Source organism: Colletes gigas, unplaced genomic scaffold (genome assembly GCF_013123115.1).
Source record: "Colletes gigas isolate AHSC1104 unplaced genomic scaffold, ASM1312311v1 Colletes_gigas_Sc00001, whole genome shotgun sequence".
Taxonomy (NCBI): Eukaryota; Metazoa; Arthropoda; class Insecta; order Hymenoptera; family Colletidae; genus Colletes; species Colletes gigas.
This window is the reverse complement of record NW_025106630.1, coordinates 4398723-4414733: the sequence shown is the minus strand read 5'-3', so window position 1 is coordinate 4414733 and position 16011 is coordinate 4398723. Positions and strand designations below refer to the sequence as shown.

Sequence of the window (16011 nt, the reverse complement as noted above, 5' to 3'; positions counted from 1 at the left end):
TTTTAATATAAATTTTTTTCATCAGTTTCAACCCTTGTGATTCCCACGCAAGAAAATTTGCTCGTTAATTATATTTATACTCGATATTTTACGAGCAGCAAGTATTTTCACATCGAGAGAAAACGTTAAAAATGCAAAAATGAATATGCTGCCTTGATCCCGTTAACCATTCAGCGATAAGAGCGCAAAGTAACAAAAGCGTTTTATTAAATTTTAAAGATTCGCCAATTTGTGTCAACGACAAACACCTGCTATCGAGAAAGATAAGGTCAATCTTGAAATGTGTCACGTCTGAAACGGTTAAACACGCGTAAATTCTATTCCGTTGCAAATACGGGCGCGCTTTCTCGCGGCCACCATCGACTTCTCTAAATAACATTTTTCACCGTGACGATACCGCGGCAATATTTACTCAACTTTCTTTCCATTCGATTATTCAAATCTTAGCACAGAATTCTAGATCGCGCAAAGCGGTGAAACATTGAAAACTACATCGTGGAATCTTCTTTCCCTCGATGGGACGTGCTTATGCATCGATTACACTTTTGATTTCTCTAGCTACCTTTAAGAGAACTCTTCGCGCGTATCGATTAAGTATTACACAATGTATGTATGAACGATCCGCGAAAGGGTCGCTGCTGTTTGTTACTCGATGTACATGTCTCGATAAACGCAGCAAAAGATAATCTGTAAATAACGAGAAAACCGCATTTTCCACTTGTACATTTCGCAAAATGCCTGTTTATAACACGTTGTGTAAGCATAACTCGTGTTTTCTGTTGTTTTTTTTCGTGTGAGCATCGTTTCGGCCCGCACCCGCTCTTACGCATAATACGCATCTTTTATCACCGAATTAGTTCTTTGCATCCAGTGAATTCTTACACGTGATCGATGTTCGTGCACTCGCTAGAGGCTTGCAGCAAATTATCGTGCGATTTCCCACGGATTGCAGACTATCTCCCTCGACGTTACTTCGTTCTCCATTTTGTCGTGGCATGTCGAGCTTGCTTGCGTCCATTTTGCACGTCGCACACTCCATGACCCCATTTGTTTTTTGTACCGATTTCATTTCTCTCGATGGAACACGAATTTTTACAGCAACTTTTCTAAGGAAGTACCGTTTAATGTGTGTGTATCCCCCATCTTTCGGGTCGAAGGACTCCTGTCTACTTTGGGGGATTTGTTCTGTTCTAGTTGTCGCTGAAACTGCAATTTATCAACTATTGGATCGTGTTTCTTACAAAATACGTTGATCCTCAACTGATCAAATATAAAAGAAATAGCAATAGTCTTTTCTAAATGCTGGTAACTCTTAATCTAAAATTGGACAAGTATTCAGAAAATAGTATCATTGAAAAGTAGTGTAATTATGCATGACAGCACCCTTTGAGAACAAAAAAATTGTAAGATAGATAGTTTCGTAGAAATGTTTTAAAAGTATAACGAGATAAGTCATATTTTATATTAAATTAAGATTCTTTACACAGGAGCATGCATCACCCATAGTGTAGACTGCATTAATCAAACATTGAACATGTCACAGTAAATCAGTCACGTATTAGTTGAGGATCAGTGTAACCACAGAATCCTCCATAATCTGAACAAGCAGTAGCAAGATTAGAAATTACAGTTTCAAAGATAACGCTCGACACAGATTCCTCTCCACCTTTTACACGAGTCAAACTAGCGCTAGTAATTCCACGTTACTTCTCTATTCGTCGTTGCGTTCACTAGGCTCTGAATAGAAGAAGACGATTGCAAGATGCGAGTCCCGCTAAAAACTTGTTTGTCTCTTTAAAAAAAAAAAAAAAAACATACACGCACACGAGTACGCAGGTATCGGCGTCAGAGTGTTAAGATTCAGCCAAGGTAGACCGACAGTCGGCAGAGCATCGTCCCACGACCGTAGAAATTCCCCTCGGTCATTACTGACGCGATCGTTACAATTTTTTCAGACGATGAGGACGCCCAAGTGTCGGCGGTTTAAACGGTCCACGACGCGTAAGGAGCACTGTCCTTGCTTAGGAGGCCAGCCTTACCTCGTCCAATCAGCTCGTTCTTTCGCTAGAGGAAAGAGGACAACCCTCGTCGTTCCACGGTGCCAGGTCGGACGATCCTCGCGAAAGGGGAGTCGCTAGAATTCGCGAAGCTCTCTCGTACCCCCTCGTCTCGGATCGAGATGAACGAATTTCGAGACGGGTACGGAGGGACGAACGATTGACACGCACAGTGCTTTCGACGGTAGCTCGTCGAGAGATCGGATCATCCATAGTTCAAGGAACTACGAAGAACGCGCTTCCAAGAATCGTAACCAAACGAAAACAGACGTTCGTTTGGGAATCTCAACGGAGTGTTCGGATTAACCGGAGTTGAGGTTCGAAGGGATTGGAAAAAAAAGAAAGAAAAACGAGAAAAGACGACTTTTCGATCAGACTGAGAGGAGGCGAGCTCCTCCTACGGAGGTGCCACGAGTTTCGATCGCGGGACTAGAGCGCGAGAAAACGGTCATAAGTAATATTCTATATAAATGTGTAATAAATCAAGTCCAAAGATGTTATATATACCGCGTATCGCCGCAGGGAGTACGAATGACGGCGTGTCCTGTATTATATACTTTTTAGGCTAATCTTATCCTCCCCCCGCCCCCAAACCGCTCCTCCCTTCCCCTGTAGCATAAGTATATAAGTTGGTGTACATAGCGTAGCTTTAATCGTAGTCTTTAACCGAGAGGCGAGGAAGAATGAGACGCGAGAATGGAAATTCACAGTGCAAATCGGATACACGCGACCGAGGTTTCGAGAAACGATCCCCAAAGCCTAGCGACACGATATCGCAGATTTAACGTCGATCGTTCCGTTTGTTCGTTTCGTTTATTTTTAAAATGTCTGCGCAGGTATCCGGGGTCGCGACTAAGTTTTAAACGAAAGAGCCCACGACGCTCGTCGGGCCTCGAAACGATTTTAGTTTTTCGCTACGGTCGTTCGATCGTCACCGGCGGTGACGTGTGTTCGCATGCAAAATCGCAGATACGCCCGGGAATCCGGCGATTCCGCGGGGCACGCGTGTTGAATTTTACCGTTGACGCGATCAAGTACAAAGTATTTTTCAAAGACTAACGGTTCGCGATGTGGGGTACGATCGAAAGTACTGTTCCTGGGCTTTTGAAATTCCTTTTAACCCTGTACTGCATAGCCGCGCCCGATCGGAACTTGAAAAGATCCCTGAGGTGGTAGAACGTATTCGATTAAGTAGCGAGATACGAGACCAGACGATCAGATCATCGCTTAGGCCTATAATCTACCTAGCGAGTGTCATGTGATACTTTTTAAAAGAACTAAGATTACGGAATGGTGACAAGGACCAACATCGAAACGAGTCCAGGGGTCTTGTTTAACTTGTTCGACTGTAGCTACGCAGGCTTCTCAGATACTATTCGGTGGAAGCATTGATCCTCTATAATCCAATTCTCGCTTACGAGTAACTTATTTACTAGGTTGTGGGTAAACATCGAGACGACGAGATAGAAAAATTGTCATTCCAAATCAGGAACGGAGTAGGGGGAAATTCTCACCTAGATGTAAAGCTTCCTTGACGTGTTATTCGTTCGATAAAAATTACGATCCGAATTGTACGTGGGAGTAACTCTTGTTGTTGTCTAAAAATCGCCGGAATTATAGAGGGTGGAATAAAAATTCGTGCAGTAGAGGGTTAAGACGGTACGAGTCAGCGTACGTGTTCGACGAGAAAGCGACGAAATATCGATGAAAAAGAATTCCAATGAATCTTCGCGAGAACGAAACGCAAGGCATTAGGCGTCTCGGGATACGAAATGTTCGAATATTGTATATGCATCGAGTATGCTCAACTTATTTTTACTGACTATATTACGGAAACGAATTTTCGATCTGGTGTAACTTGTATCTCGAACTTTCTCGATTCGTCGAACTCATATTTTCCGAAATTTTATCAGTATCACGGTACGTTTTAGTTTTATATATATAAATATATATATAAATATATAAATATCTGTATGTATGTCCGCGTCTCGAAGCGCGCGAGGATAATTGGGAAGGATCTACGCCTCTGTGCGAAGAGGAGACCCCCCAGGCGAGTGTCGACGAGGCGGAGGCGCGCGGCTGGTTTTATTATCGATATCGAGTAATAGGTTTTTCTTCGCCCGTTCGACTTGTAATCGTAACAGCGTTGTAACAGTCATACTTCTCGTCCATTTGTGCACGAAGCCTCGAGTCCTTGATCGACGAGTGTCGAGGGAAACTGTAATCGACGCGCGGTTAGGATGCGTCGGAGACACGGTCGTCGAAAAGGCGTTTATCGCGCAAACGAGGATCAACACGGTGCATTTCCTCGTTTCGAACGTTCCGATACTATTATCCGGGGCGTCGCGAGCGTGTGTTTCGCTGTCGACATTCCACTGTGTCTTGCCGTGAACCGTGGCCAACATGCTTCCCCCGCGCGGGACTCGTCTCCTCGCGTGCGACAGACTGCTCTCAGATATTAATTAATAACCGCGCGACTCTCTATCGAAAGGCATCAGATGTCCTCGGAACACCGTGGTGATCCTCGTCGCGGCCGTGAATCCATCAACATTTACTTGCATATTCATATTAATATCTCTTTGTACATATCCTAACGACTTTTAAATATTATTAATCCAACGTTCCCGTGGGAACAATTTAAAAATCATTGTATCCAGCGATTTCATCGATCAAAGATTCCTCGTGAATTAGAGCGTAGAAGGAAAAGAACAAAAAAAAAAGAAACAAAAACGAGAGCTAGACCCGAAAAAAATCGACCTCTTTATCCGCGTTTCCTTTTCTCATCTCTGTTTTTTCAATCGTCAAGACGAGATATCGCCCGTTTCGCGTTTCTCCTTTCGAACTGGTTCTCCCGAGCTCTTCCTTTTTGTACCAACGGCTCGAGCTCAAGAACACACGATCAATTCCAAAGGGAGCATTTACCATGCCTTTGCGAATCGGCGCGAACCAGAGTGAATCCCGTTCCTCTTCAGAATTTCGGGTCGAACGTTAGATTATATCCGTGAACCAGTCGAACGCTTTCGCTTGTCGGTGAAAAAGTCACACGCGCTTCCGCGGTCGAAACGATTCCCTCCCCCCTTTCCTTTTATTCGAATCGTGTTGTTCGCTACGGGAGCAATAAATTCTCGGGAGGAATCCTCGAAGAGGAACGGAAACGTTCGCGCGAGCGCGAGCAAAACAGAGCGGACAGAATTAGTTAGTCTTGAATCGCTGAAGCTCCGAGCCCCCTTCTTCCCTTAATTTTATGGAACGATCCACCTTTTGTAGAGTTTGCGTAATGTGTGAGAGAGAATGTTTATCGAAGAGAGAAAGAGAGAAAGAAAGAAATGTGGACAAGCCTTGAACTTTCTTCCACGAGTCCCCCTCCCTCCCTCCTCGACCTCTTTTATTTTTTATTTATGCCCCCTTTAACCCTACCCCCAACCCCCCCTCTCTCCTGTTGTTTTAATTATTTATAAAACTTCGAGATGGAGCAGGAAAACTTTTTGTATTTAATTTGTTTAATAAAACTTGGATCATAGTACAACATTCCGACTGGTTTGGTATCGAGAACACTCGTCCCAAGTAATGCGTTCTCGTCTCCGTCGAAACGCGTCGTTCGCTTCCCTCCACCCCCCTTACCCACCCACCCCCTCTCTGTTACATTTCTTCGCGACGAAACGATTAATGGGACAAAACAGTACAAACGAAAATAAATAATTTAAAAGAAAAAAAAGAAAGAATGAAGCGAGAGAAAGGTTTACGCGAGCGATGTTCTGCGCGAACACATTTGTTAACGAACACTTTACCTTAGTTTTGTACATAAACGCGCGTGAAACGCGCACCCTTCGTGTTTTCACTTGTTTTCTTCTTTCGACATGTCTCCGTGTACGGTATATGTCGTTGACCCGGAAGCTTTTTACGTTTTGCTTTTTTCTTTTATTTGAACGCGCGTCGACGCGATATGGAAACGCGAGGAACGGTGGGCACTGTAATTTTTTGTATCCAAGGAGAAAGTATTTTAACGCTTTATTTGGCTGCTGGCTAAGAAGACTGAATAATCGAAATTATTATTTTTATTTTAAACGATCCTTTTACTTTTAACTTTTTAATTTTCAGTCCCGGGTCGTTCTAAAATTTTTCTTTGCTCTTTCATTTTATTTAAGTATTCACTGTGTTATTTTTATGTGAAATCGAAGTATGTACAAATATACCTGCTCTCTCAAGTATTAATCATAGATCAATTTTATGTTTTACCTGAAAGGTTTGCCTTGTCAATTTCTAATCTTATTAGACGATGCCTGATTTAGTTGGACCGGTAATCAAGGATCGAAGAGATCTTGCAACGCCGTGATAGATTTATTCGTACGAATTATTTCCATTTCAGATTAAAATAAGAATCAACGTGGAAACGAATTTTTTAACTGGCGTAGAAGTTTTGAATTTTCTTAGTTTAAAATCTTTTACGACGTTTATCGATTCTTGTGTAAAATCTTTTTAGTTTGGACGTTAGATCTTCACGAACGACGAAGATCCCAACGAAGATTATGAAATTAAAGAATGTTTGTTTGAGGAAAGATGATTGATTTACGCGTGCAGCGAGCGTGGCCAAGTAAAGAGTTAAAAGGTAGTATTTTTATAAGGTTTCTTATGAAATAAATATAAGTTAGGAATTTCCAATGGTCAATGAGAGATACCGTACGCAAGAGAAGAACCCGTGGGAACGAAACTGGTGGTGATACTACTGCTACTATTTTGTACGATACAATGTTTTTGTATATCTGTCTACCGTATGTATAGGAACAAAGTCTACCAATTATAATAGGTGGTTAAAAATTGTATCGAACACGTATTAAACAATTTGTAGCGTGATGGACACAAGCTCCGGTTGTATTTACCAAAAGTCACACATAGATGTTGTTCCCATTAATGTACACCTGTAAAATCCCTGTCGAACAATATATAAGCTACTAAAGGATTGGTAAAGAGTTCTTTTGTACTTTATTCGTCGACCATTTTCTTTCTTGCGCTGTCACATACCCGTGAGTTTTGTATTGGGATAGCTGGAATATCAGAAAAGAAAATATTTAAATTGTAATAGTGTCTTTTCATAATTGGGCATTTAATTATCGTTGAGAAGTCGTTTTAAGTCCCAATTTATTTTTTCTTTTAAAATTAGAATTGTAGAGGAAGTTGCTTTGATCAGTAATACGATTCTTATCTTATTTACAAACTCGACTAGATTTTTTAGAAAACTACCCTCAAATTAACTCAGCCGAATAGCAATATTTTTGATAAAATTGGAAGTTAACGCTTTGACGGCCGCTGTCACGTATATGTGACTTTGAGAGCCAGCAGACGTCGGCCACTGTCACGTGCGCGTGATCTACTGTATCAGTTACCATTTCATCGTACATTCAACTTATTACGTTTGTTGAGGTTACATTTATAATTCCTAGCATCTTCGTGTATCTCACTTTGATGGACAACGGTTTTCGCGTGATACGTGTGGCCATTAAAGTGTTAAGAATGTCTTAGATTTTCGTCCAAATTCTATAGAAAGGTGTAGCAATTCGTAAAGAAGAAATTGTAGAATTTCCACGCGAAGAAACGTGATATTCCACGGATTCCAGAATCGACACGTGGTATCGGTGACCACCTGTTGCTTTAGGCAGGAACCAACTGACAGTCAGGAGTTAGCGTAGTCACCTGAGCGTAAAATTGCAACTCGAATGCATTGTCTTCGAAACGTTTCTTCCCCTCTGGAACATTGGCCAACGACACGGACACGGAGCATGTGAACGTTGTGAATTGACTTTTCGCAGACGTGCACCGATCTTCGGTATTATTTCGTATATAGTTTAATACCTTTTCAGCTGAACGTTCCGATCGAGCAAAATTCTCTAGAATTTCATATCCAAATAAATGCGCCTCGAATTAGAATTTCATAATTGAACAAAATTAAATTCTCTTTTATAGTTCTGCGATTTTAATTCAAGGTAAAATCATCATCAAAGCGCAATCTGCTTCTAATTATTCTATCTTAAAAAATCTATTCATAGTAAACGATGCAATTTTCTCGGTGATTCATTGAAATTGAAGTTCGATGTTACAGTTTCACTTCCATTTTCGTAAACTTGATAAAAACCGGCTAGCGAGTCAAGGTCCTGGTTCCGTAACCTTTCAGCCGCGCAATGACAATTAATGCCCGCCATTTTCAGGATATAACATAGAAGCAGTTTCGCAGCAACAGGTTGGGGAAACAGAGCATGTCTTCGGGCGAGCCGTTTCAGAAATGTTACGTCTCTGTTCATTTTCCCGGTGAGTAATGCGTTGGCTATTGTAATGCTAAATTAACACCGCGAACGTACCGTTCAAGTAAACGTATTCAGACGTTTTTTCGTGTTTGCATAACGCCCGTTATGCGAAGTGCACGATAACAGGGACGTAAAATATATATTTTCTCTTTTTACTCCAATTGTTTGTTGTGTTAGCGGTACCAGATACTTTAAACCGGTACATGTTTCAAATTAATTATACAATTATTGAATCGTATCGAGCATATTCATATCTTCGAAGGCGATGTTCCATTAAATTTAGAATTATTTTATGTACTGATATTATTATTGGTCGACATGGACCTATCTAATGTAGCTCTATTTCTGTATCAGATTATGTCACCAAGTATTGAATGGCGATGGCTTGTCCCCTTTGCATCCTCAGTAATCATCTTTCCAGTCTTGATGCCTGAATTATTAAGCTTTTCAGAGTCATCTTGAATTATTTGGGGTCCTTGCTGATCGTGGACGTATAATAAATATTTAGTGTGTTGGAATAGTTTAAAGATGACGTTGATATAAATAGGAAAGGTACCAAATGAGAACGTTATACTCTCGAGTAATTGTTTTTCAGTTTAACTATTCAAACTCTTTTCGATAAAGATAGCCAAGAAAGTATATAGGTGTTTATTCCCAACTTGTCTTTGAAACCAAGTTTATCATATATATCATTATTTAAACGATTTCTGGGGATAAATAGTGTTTCAAATAAAGATCCTCAAGGACTTACAAACTTAAGGGGGGAAAATAAAGGCAATCTTCAAGAATTTTTTAGGCCTAACTATGAAACTTTCTCTGATAGATGTTTAATGTCTTCGAAAGTACATTTCTTCAACTACTTCTTGCAAAAATTTTATATAAAAATACTCATTATAGCGATAATAGGAACCAGCGTGAGAGGCCTCCAAAAATTTGTAATTTTTCATTGCAAGCCGTGAAACGAGAAATCATGCAATTTTTGAAAATAATTATTTATTATGAAATGGTTGAACTTTGAAGGAAAAATTTCAAAAACTATGACAAAATCAATGCTTCTTTCAACACCATCTAAATCTTCTGTAACTTTGTCATTTCTGTGAATTTTACTTTAATAATTTGGGGGGTCATTCTTAAACCCCCAAGCATTGAAAAGAGATGAAAAAAATTGTTTAAATCCGCCACAGTGGTTTCTCTCCTTAACACGTTGACTGCCAGATCAAATCCCTCAAATTGTCTACGAAAAGGATACTCTTTTTTGGATAATTGGAAAATAGCATATCCACAATTTGTCATAGAACTTATTTTTACAGCCTCGTTAAAATTTAAGTGTCCTATCAAGATTTATTTCCTTTAACATGTAATCTTGAGAAATAATTTTTTTAGTTGATCGATGAAAATTCATGTCACCCATATACGGGGTGACGTGGCAGTCAATGTGTTAATGACACCCAAAGTAAAATGATCGAAGATGAAAATAAAATTTTTCTTTCCACTTTTATTTTATTTAAGTGAAACGAGAAATCATGCAATTTTTGAAAATAATTATTTATTATGAAATGGTTGAACTTTGAAGGAAAAATCTCAAAAAACTGTGACAATATCAATATTTCCTTTAACACCACGTCGAAACTAATTATTCGATCGAAAATTCTGTACATACAACTGAAGAGAATAGTATTAGGAACCTCTATGACGGCTGAAAATAAAGGCAATTTTCAAGAATTTCTTAGGCCTAACCATGAAACTTTTTCTGATAGATGTTTAATGTTTTCGTTTAAATTGTACTTTTTCGCGTCTAAATCGTCGGTGTCGAACACCGTGCATTCTTATCTCTTGTGGCCCCTATTTCAAACCGATGCTGCGCGACAGGATCCCGATCCCGATCCCCGAACCTCGAATCTATCGCGTTCGCCTACGTCTCCCCTCCCGGTTGGCTTTTTGCACTACACTCCACCTCCTACCATCGTTTCGCCATTTCCCTCTCTCCGCGAGCCGATGCACGATGCAGGGGAGAAAGACACGCTGCCTTCCGACCGGCTCGTAGTTGCTCGAAAACCTCTCTTACCTGCGCCGTGCGCTCGCTTGTATCCGCCGACGAGCTTCCGAATCGGTTCGTTGTCGCGTACGGTATCTACACGCGGCGAGCCCTTCCGCCATTTTGGTCCCCGGGCCGCTTCCGGTGCCGCGCGTCCACTACGGCTCGATCGAATCGATCCAAGTGCCGGAAGCGTGCTCGGAAACGCGCCTAACCCGCGCGCGCGCGCTCTCCGCTCGACCGTCCGCTAACCGTCGAAACGATGTTTTGATGATCCACGGGCGGCCCGGATCCCCGCAGCTTCCGCCCGCAACAAATGGCTCCGAGGAACCAGACGAGACACTCGAAACTCTTTCGCTAGATCCAATCTGTCACCGACGATCGAATAATAGAGAACAGGTTTAATGATTTTAGAGATCGATTTACAGTAAATTTCACCTGTCGAATCTCTGGGATCAAGACACACCTGACCGTAGAGAGTAACTTGACGATTACTCGGTCTTAACGAAAACGAAAGGTTGATAGCGATCTTTCACAGATTTAACCGTGGAAATCCAACTGTACCGAGATCAGAAGTTGGAAACGAGAAGACCAGGATCAATGTCGTCGAAGTACCGATGAAACTTAACTGTGCAAATTAACGATTAGAGACCCTCGAGAGTAACTTGACGATTACTCGGTCTTAACGGAAACGAGGCGATGAAAGGTTGATAGCGATCGATCTTTCGCAGATTTAACCGTGGAAATCCAACTGTACCGAGATCAGAAGAACGAGAAGACCAGGAACCAATGTCGTCGAAGTACCGATGAGACTTAACTGTGCAAATTAACGATCAGAACAGTCTCGATTCCGAAGTCTTCCGTGGTTCTGGAGGTATGTACTTTTCAGCCGTCGAGATTCCAAGTTGGAAATCGAGAAGTCGAATGACCAAGTTTGGCCGCCGCGGTCCGTTTCTAGGCGAACGGGCTCGAAAGTGTAATTCAAACTGCTATTGACTAATCCCGTTCCGCGGCTGGAACGTCACCGCAGAGATCTTATCTCCGGCGTTCCCTCGTGCACCTCCCCGCGGCCGCAAATAAATCACCGCGAGGGATCGAACGAATGCGTAATATCGTTTGATGAAATCTGCTCCACCGACAAATTGCCAGCTTTCGATGGGAATCGTCGGTTGAGTCCAGACTCGATACCGAGAGTCGTCGAAAGGATCAACAGGTTCGCCGCGTAGATCGAACTCCGTCGATATCCGCGAGTTATCTGGACAGGAAGCGTCGGGGAACTCGAAACCTACGATCTTCGAGGGTTCCGTCGACGCTTCGCGCGATTTCTCGATCCCGATCGAAAGGGAAAACCCGTTTCTTTCTGGATGAATCTCGTGAAATTGAATTTTTGGGAATGCAACGAACGATCGAGATTAATAAGTGCCTGGAAACGCTTGGGGCTCGTTGAGTTTTTTTTATTTTGGAATTACCAAAGTTTGGGCGAGATTTTTGTGGACGAGGAAAACACGGTGAGAAACTTTGTAGTATTTATGCAAAAGGCGATCGAGGGTAATGAGATAAGAGCGGGTAAAACGGGTTAACAAAATAGCACAGTGCAAAAAGTTATTACATAAATCGCGAGATCGTATCGAAGGTAAAATAAACGCTGCCTGATGATAAACTATACGATATTGACATATCTGCTGATAACGAGTTATTTATCGCGGACTGGATAACGTAAATCAGTCCGTAATAACGTGTAACGTGAAAGTTGGAAAACATTGATGTAAACGTAGAAAAATCTTTGCCCGTTTCCTTTGCAATAAAAGAAACTATTGTATCAATGATCTAGAATAATTTGTAAAACTGTTCCACGATTTTAGGAAGCTTGCGCTCTTTAAGGAGTGATTCGAAATCTGTCGCCATTTTGCTAAAGATTCGTAAAATATTGTTTCAAGCTATGATATCACGTAACTTAACAACACAGTTATAAACTATCGTTTCAAGATAGCGGCATCGAAATTGAATCGATAACTTCTCGAGTTTAATTACTCTTTCAAGATTTTTTTCATTCAAATAAGGCCAATTCGAAAGCTAGGTCGAGGGTTTCCTTTTAAAATTTGGTGTTTCTTATCGAAGATAAACTCAACGACCAAGTGTTTCGTAAACTATTATATCAATATAATTAAATTTATTTTTTATTAATAGAATTTAATTACTTCCAAAGCAGCGAGACAAAGGCTCTTCCTCGAAATTCAGCGTTTCATATCGTTGGAGATCAATTAGACTTCTATCTAAAGGAGCCTAAACCGTCGTTTCAACATAAACTGTGACGCCAAGCGGAACGGAAGCTTAACTCCGACGTAATTACTTCCCAAACAACGTCAAAGGTTTCCTCTCGGAATTCGGTGTTCCGTATTGAAAATTAACCGAACTATTTAAGGGCTTATAAACTGTCGTTTCAAGATAGTGCCATCGAAACTAAACTCGTAACTTCTCCAATTTAACTACTTCTGGAACAGTGTCAAAGGCTTCTTCTTGGAATTCGGTGTTTCACGCTGAAGATGACCAGCCAAGTGTTCACATCTAACTCTGATTGTAAAACAATGTCAAAAGTCCCTTAAAACATCCAACGCTTCTCAGACGAATTCAACGATGACCCAAGAAGTCGTAAACTCCCATTTCAAGGTTCACCAAAATAAAATCCTCTTTGCGAGGGAGTAAAAGGTTCTTCCTTGAAACCACGAGTCTAATATCGCGATAGATCGATGTACCTGCATTGCATCGTATCAACCTGAATTCTGGATCATTTTCTACAGAACGAAGAACAAAATCTGAGCAGAATAAGCAAAGAATCGAATAGCTTCGAAGACGAGTGCCAAGGTTTTAGCTGTTCCACATTGTCGAGGATCAATTAGGGGTGCACAGACTATAATTTTGAGATAAAGCATCGAGTCCCCGTGTTTGGTCGCGATTATTTTCTACAGAACAAAGAACAAAATCTAAGCAAAATAAGCAAAGAATCGAATAGTTTTGAAGACAAGTGCCAAAGTTTTAGCTGTTCCACGTTGTTGAGGATCAATTAGGGGTGCATAAGCTATAATTTTGAGATAAAGAGCAGCATCGAGTGTTTGGTCGCGATTGCTCCGATTCGATGTTTCCCAACGTTTCCCCTGAAAGGTAGGGTTCCGCGTCGTTGAAGGTCAGCCGCGGAGGAACCCAGGTAATCGGCTGCAGCCGCGTCCAGTCGCCATGAGAACTTTCGTCGATTGTCTTCCCGAAGATCTGCTGGTCCCGTGATTCATCGAGGTCGCCGGTTGAGCGGGTCAGGGACGCCTGTTCCGCGGCTTCGGGTCGGTGTACGTCCAACCTGGATTTCTGCACGATTTAACGCGCGTCGGGGCTTCGAAGACCGGCGAGCGCGTGCAGACGGTTAGCGTCATCCGAGCGACGATAAAGTCGCGCGGGCTCGGAAACGATAAGGAACTTGGCTCCGGTCGATTAATCGGGCGTATTTATCGGTCGATTCTGGGCTCGTTAGGGCGATCGCGCGAACTCTACAGCGTCGGAGGCGCGTACGAGATCCCGCGGATTCGGGATCCGTTTCGAAAGTGAGAACAAGTGCGAAAGTGCCGAGTGTATGCGCGTGTACGTGTACGTGTGCTTGTGTGCTCGCGAGTGTGGTGCGAAGTGTCGAAGTGGAAAGGGAGTGGAAACTATACGAGGAAGAATAGAGGAAGGTTACTGACCGGAGGAACTGTGGAGAACCTCGGTGGTGAGTATTCAGAGAAGAACGTTTCGATGAATCGTAATGTTAAAAAAAAAATATATCAGCTATATCGATGGTAGGAAAAATAACTCGAGATTGACATTTTGTCGTCGATTTAACCCGACGAGTCTCTCGAAGCGGTAAACATTGATCGTTGGAGACGAATGTAGGCAATTAATGACTGGGAAGGGTACTCGATTCGATGATGAAATTGATAATTTCGAAAGCATGAAAATATGGATGATGTATGGTAGACATTACATCATTTTTTAACGAACGATATAATTGCTCCGATATCGTAAAATGCGGTAGATTTTGTTAATTTATTGTTTCCTTTTGCGCAGCAAGAAGAACATAAGAGTTTAAGATTAAAATAGCAGTTGTTCTGATACAGATGTCGTGTGGTCGTTAAGCGTTTGTAATTAAGGCTCTATTCAACTTCATGAAGTATAGTGATCCTATGTCGAGCTGGACTCGACGTGGTATTTCGATCTAAACATATTAGAATTACTTCATCGATATTTGCAACATAAATAACGAGTCGATTTGTGTTTTAACTGTACTGAAAGATAGGAATGGTCTGGAATGTTAAACCCGTAAAGTGTAAAAAAAAGAGGAGGAAAATGTTACATAAGTTGTTCGAGTAATCGGTCGTACCCCAGTTACAGGACACTTTGCATAGTTATTTTTAACATTAAAAAAACAGGTTTACGACTGATCTTAAATCACGAATAATACTAGAACATGAAAATGGGTGAATAGTGGATTTGCTCCGACGAATCGTAAAAGGAGTCTCGGATTAAGGAACGATCGAGGATCGAGAGGGTCAATAAGCGCGCTCCCGTTGATCGAGATGTAATTGAAGGATCGAGAGGATCATCGCGATCGGTGGTCAGAGCGATCGAGATGCGGGTTCGTGGAAGCAAACGAAAAAGAAGAAGCCGACAGCCAGGCGCAATGGAAAGCTCAGCATTATCTGCATCCGTGAGAATAAGAAACGGGTTGTCGTTGATTGACTGCGCGAGCGTGCGGGGCCGCTTCGTTAGAACATTAACTCGGCAATTAAGTGAGCCTGGAGAGTATTACGCCGCACGCTTGAGCTCTTCTATTTTCGAGATTCGATCGCGTCTCGATTAACAGAGTCTCAGGAGTGGCGCGAACGAGTCGTTTCTTTTTTTTCCTTCTTTTCTTTTTTTATCTGCAAAAGCAACCCTGATTGGAGGTATCGTTATCCAGATCGTCCCGAGTTGGAGGAACGCGTTGAATTGCTACTCGAGGAGAATCGTGACGTTAATCGATGAACTTTGGGAGCAACTCGACAACAGTGATTCGAAACTGGAGAGCTATTAAATGCAATCGATATTTTAGCGCGTGTAGTCGAAGGGGAGTGTCTCTCCATACCTAATGGTTTTGCAGATAAATAAAAGGATATTCAGGGACGACAAGGTGTATGGCAGGAAATAGATACTCTGGAAAATCTGGGGGAAAATGAATAGTAAAGTGTTGGGAACGTTTCTGATTAAAGGATCAAAAGTTCGATCTACCCAAAGTGGATGAATGAAAATATTTTCAAATTTTTAAGGACTCTGAAAGCTTAATAACGCATGTTAAAAATTATACAAAAAGCTCGATTTGAATGCAAAATTTTAAAAAACAAGCACGTTCGAGATACGTCTGTTTGGCTCGGGACGGCAGTATAATCATTCTCTCCAACAATAAAACGAGAAGAACATCGGAAACGGTTTGCAAACCGACTGCACCGGCACGACCAACGCGTCCATGAAACCACATCCTGTGGACAGAGACCACGAAAGCGTTCCATGGGGCGAAGATGAGTCAAAAAATTCTCCGAATAGAGGGAATGTTTACAAGCGT

General features: G+C 41.7%; 2 protein-coding genes across 2 annotated transcripts in view; both read left to right on the top strand.

Moving 5' to 3' along the window:
• Positions 1 to 5736, top strand: part of LOC122395020 (rap guanine nucleotide exchange factor 6-like) — a 256702-nt gene extending 250966 nt beyond the window's left edge. The window contains 1 exon segment of the mRNA XM_043392297.1: positions 1956 to 5736. Within this exon segment, the coding sequence (XP_043248232.1) occupies positions 1956 to 1987 (32 nt within the window). The 3' untranslated portion in view covers positions 1988 to 5736.
• An 8314-nt stretch (positions 5737 to 14050) lies between these two features.
• The window catches only part of LOC122397697, a 96211-nt gene continuing 94250 nt past the window's right edge, over positions 14051 to 16011 (top strand). The window contains exon 1 of the mRNA XM_043397043.1: positions 14051 to 14142. The gene's annotated coding sequence lies outside the window, so the exon portion shown is untranslated. The remainder of the gene's footprint in view (positions 14143 to 16011) is intronic.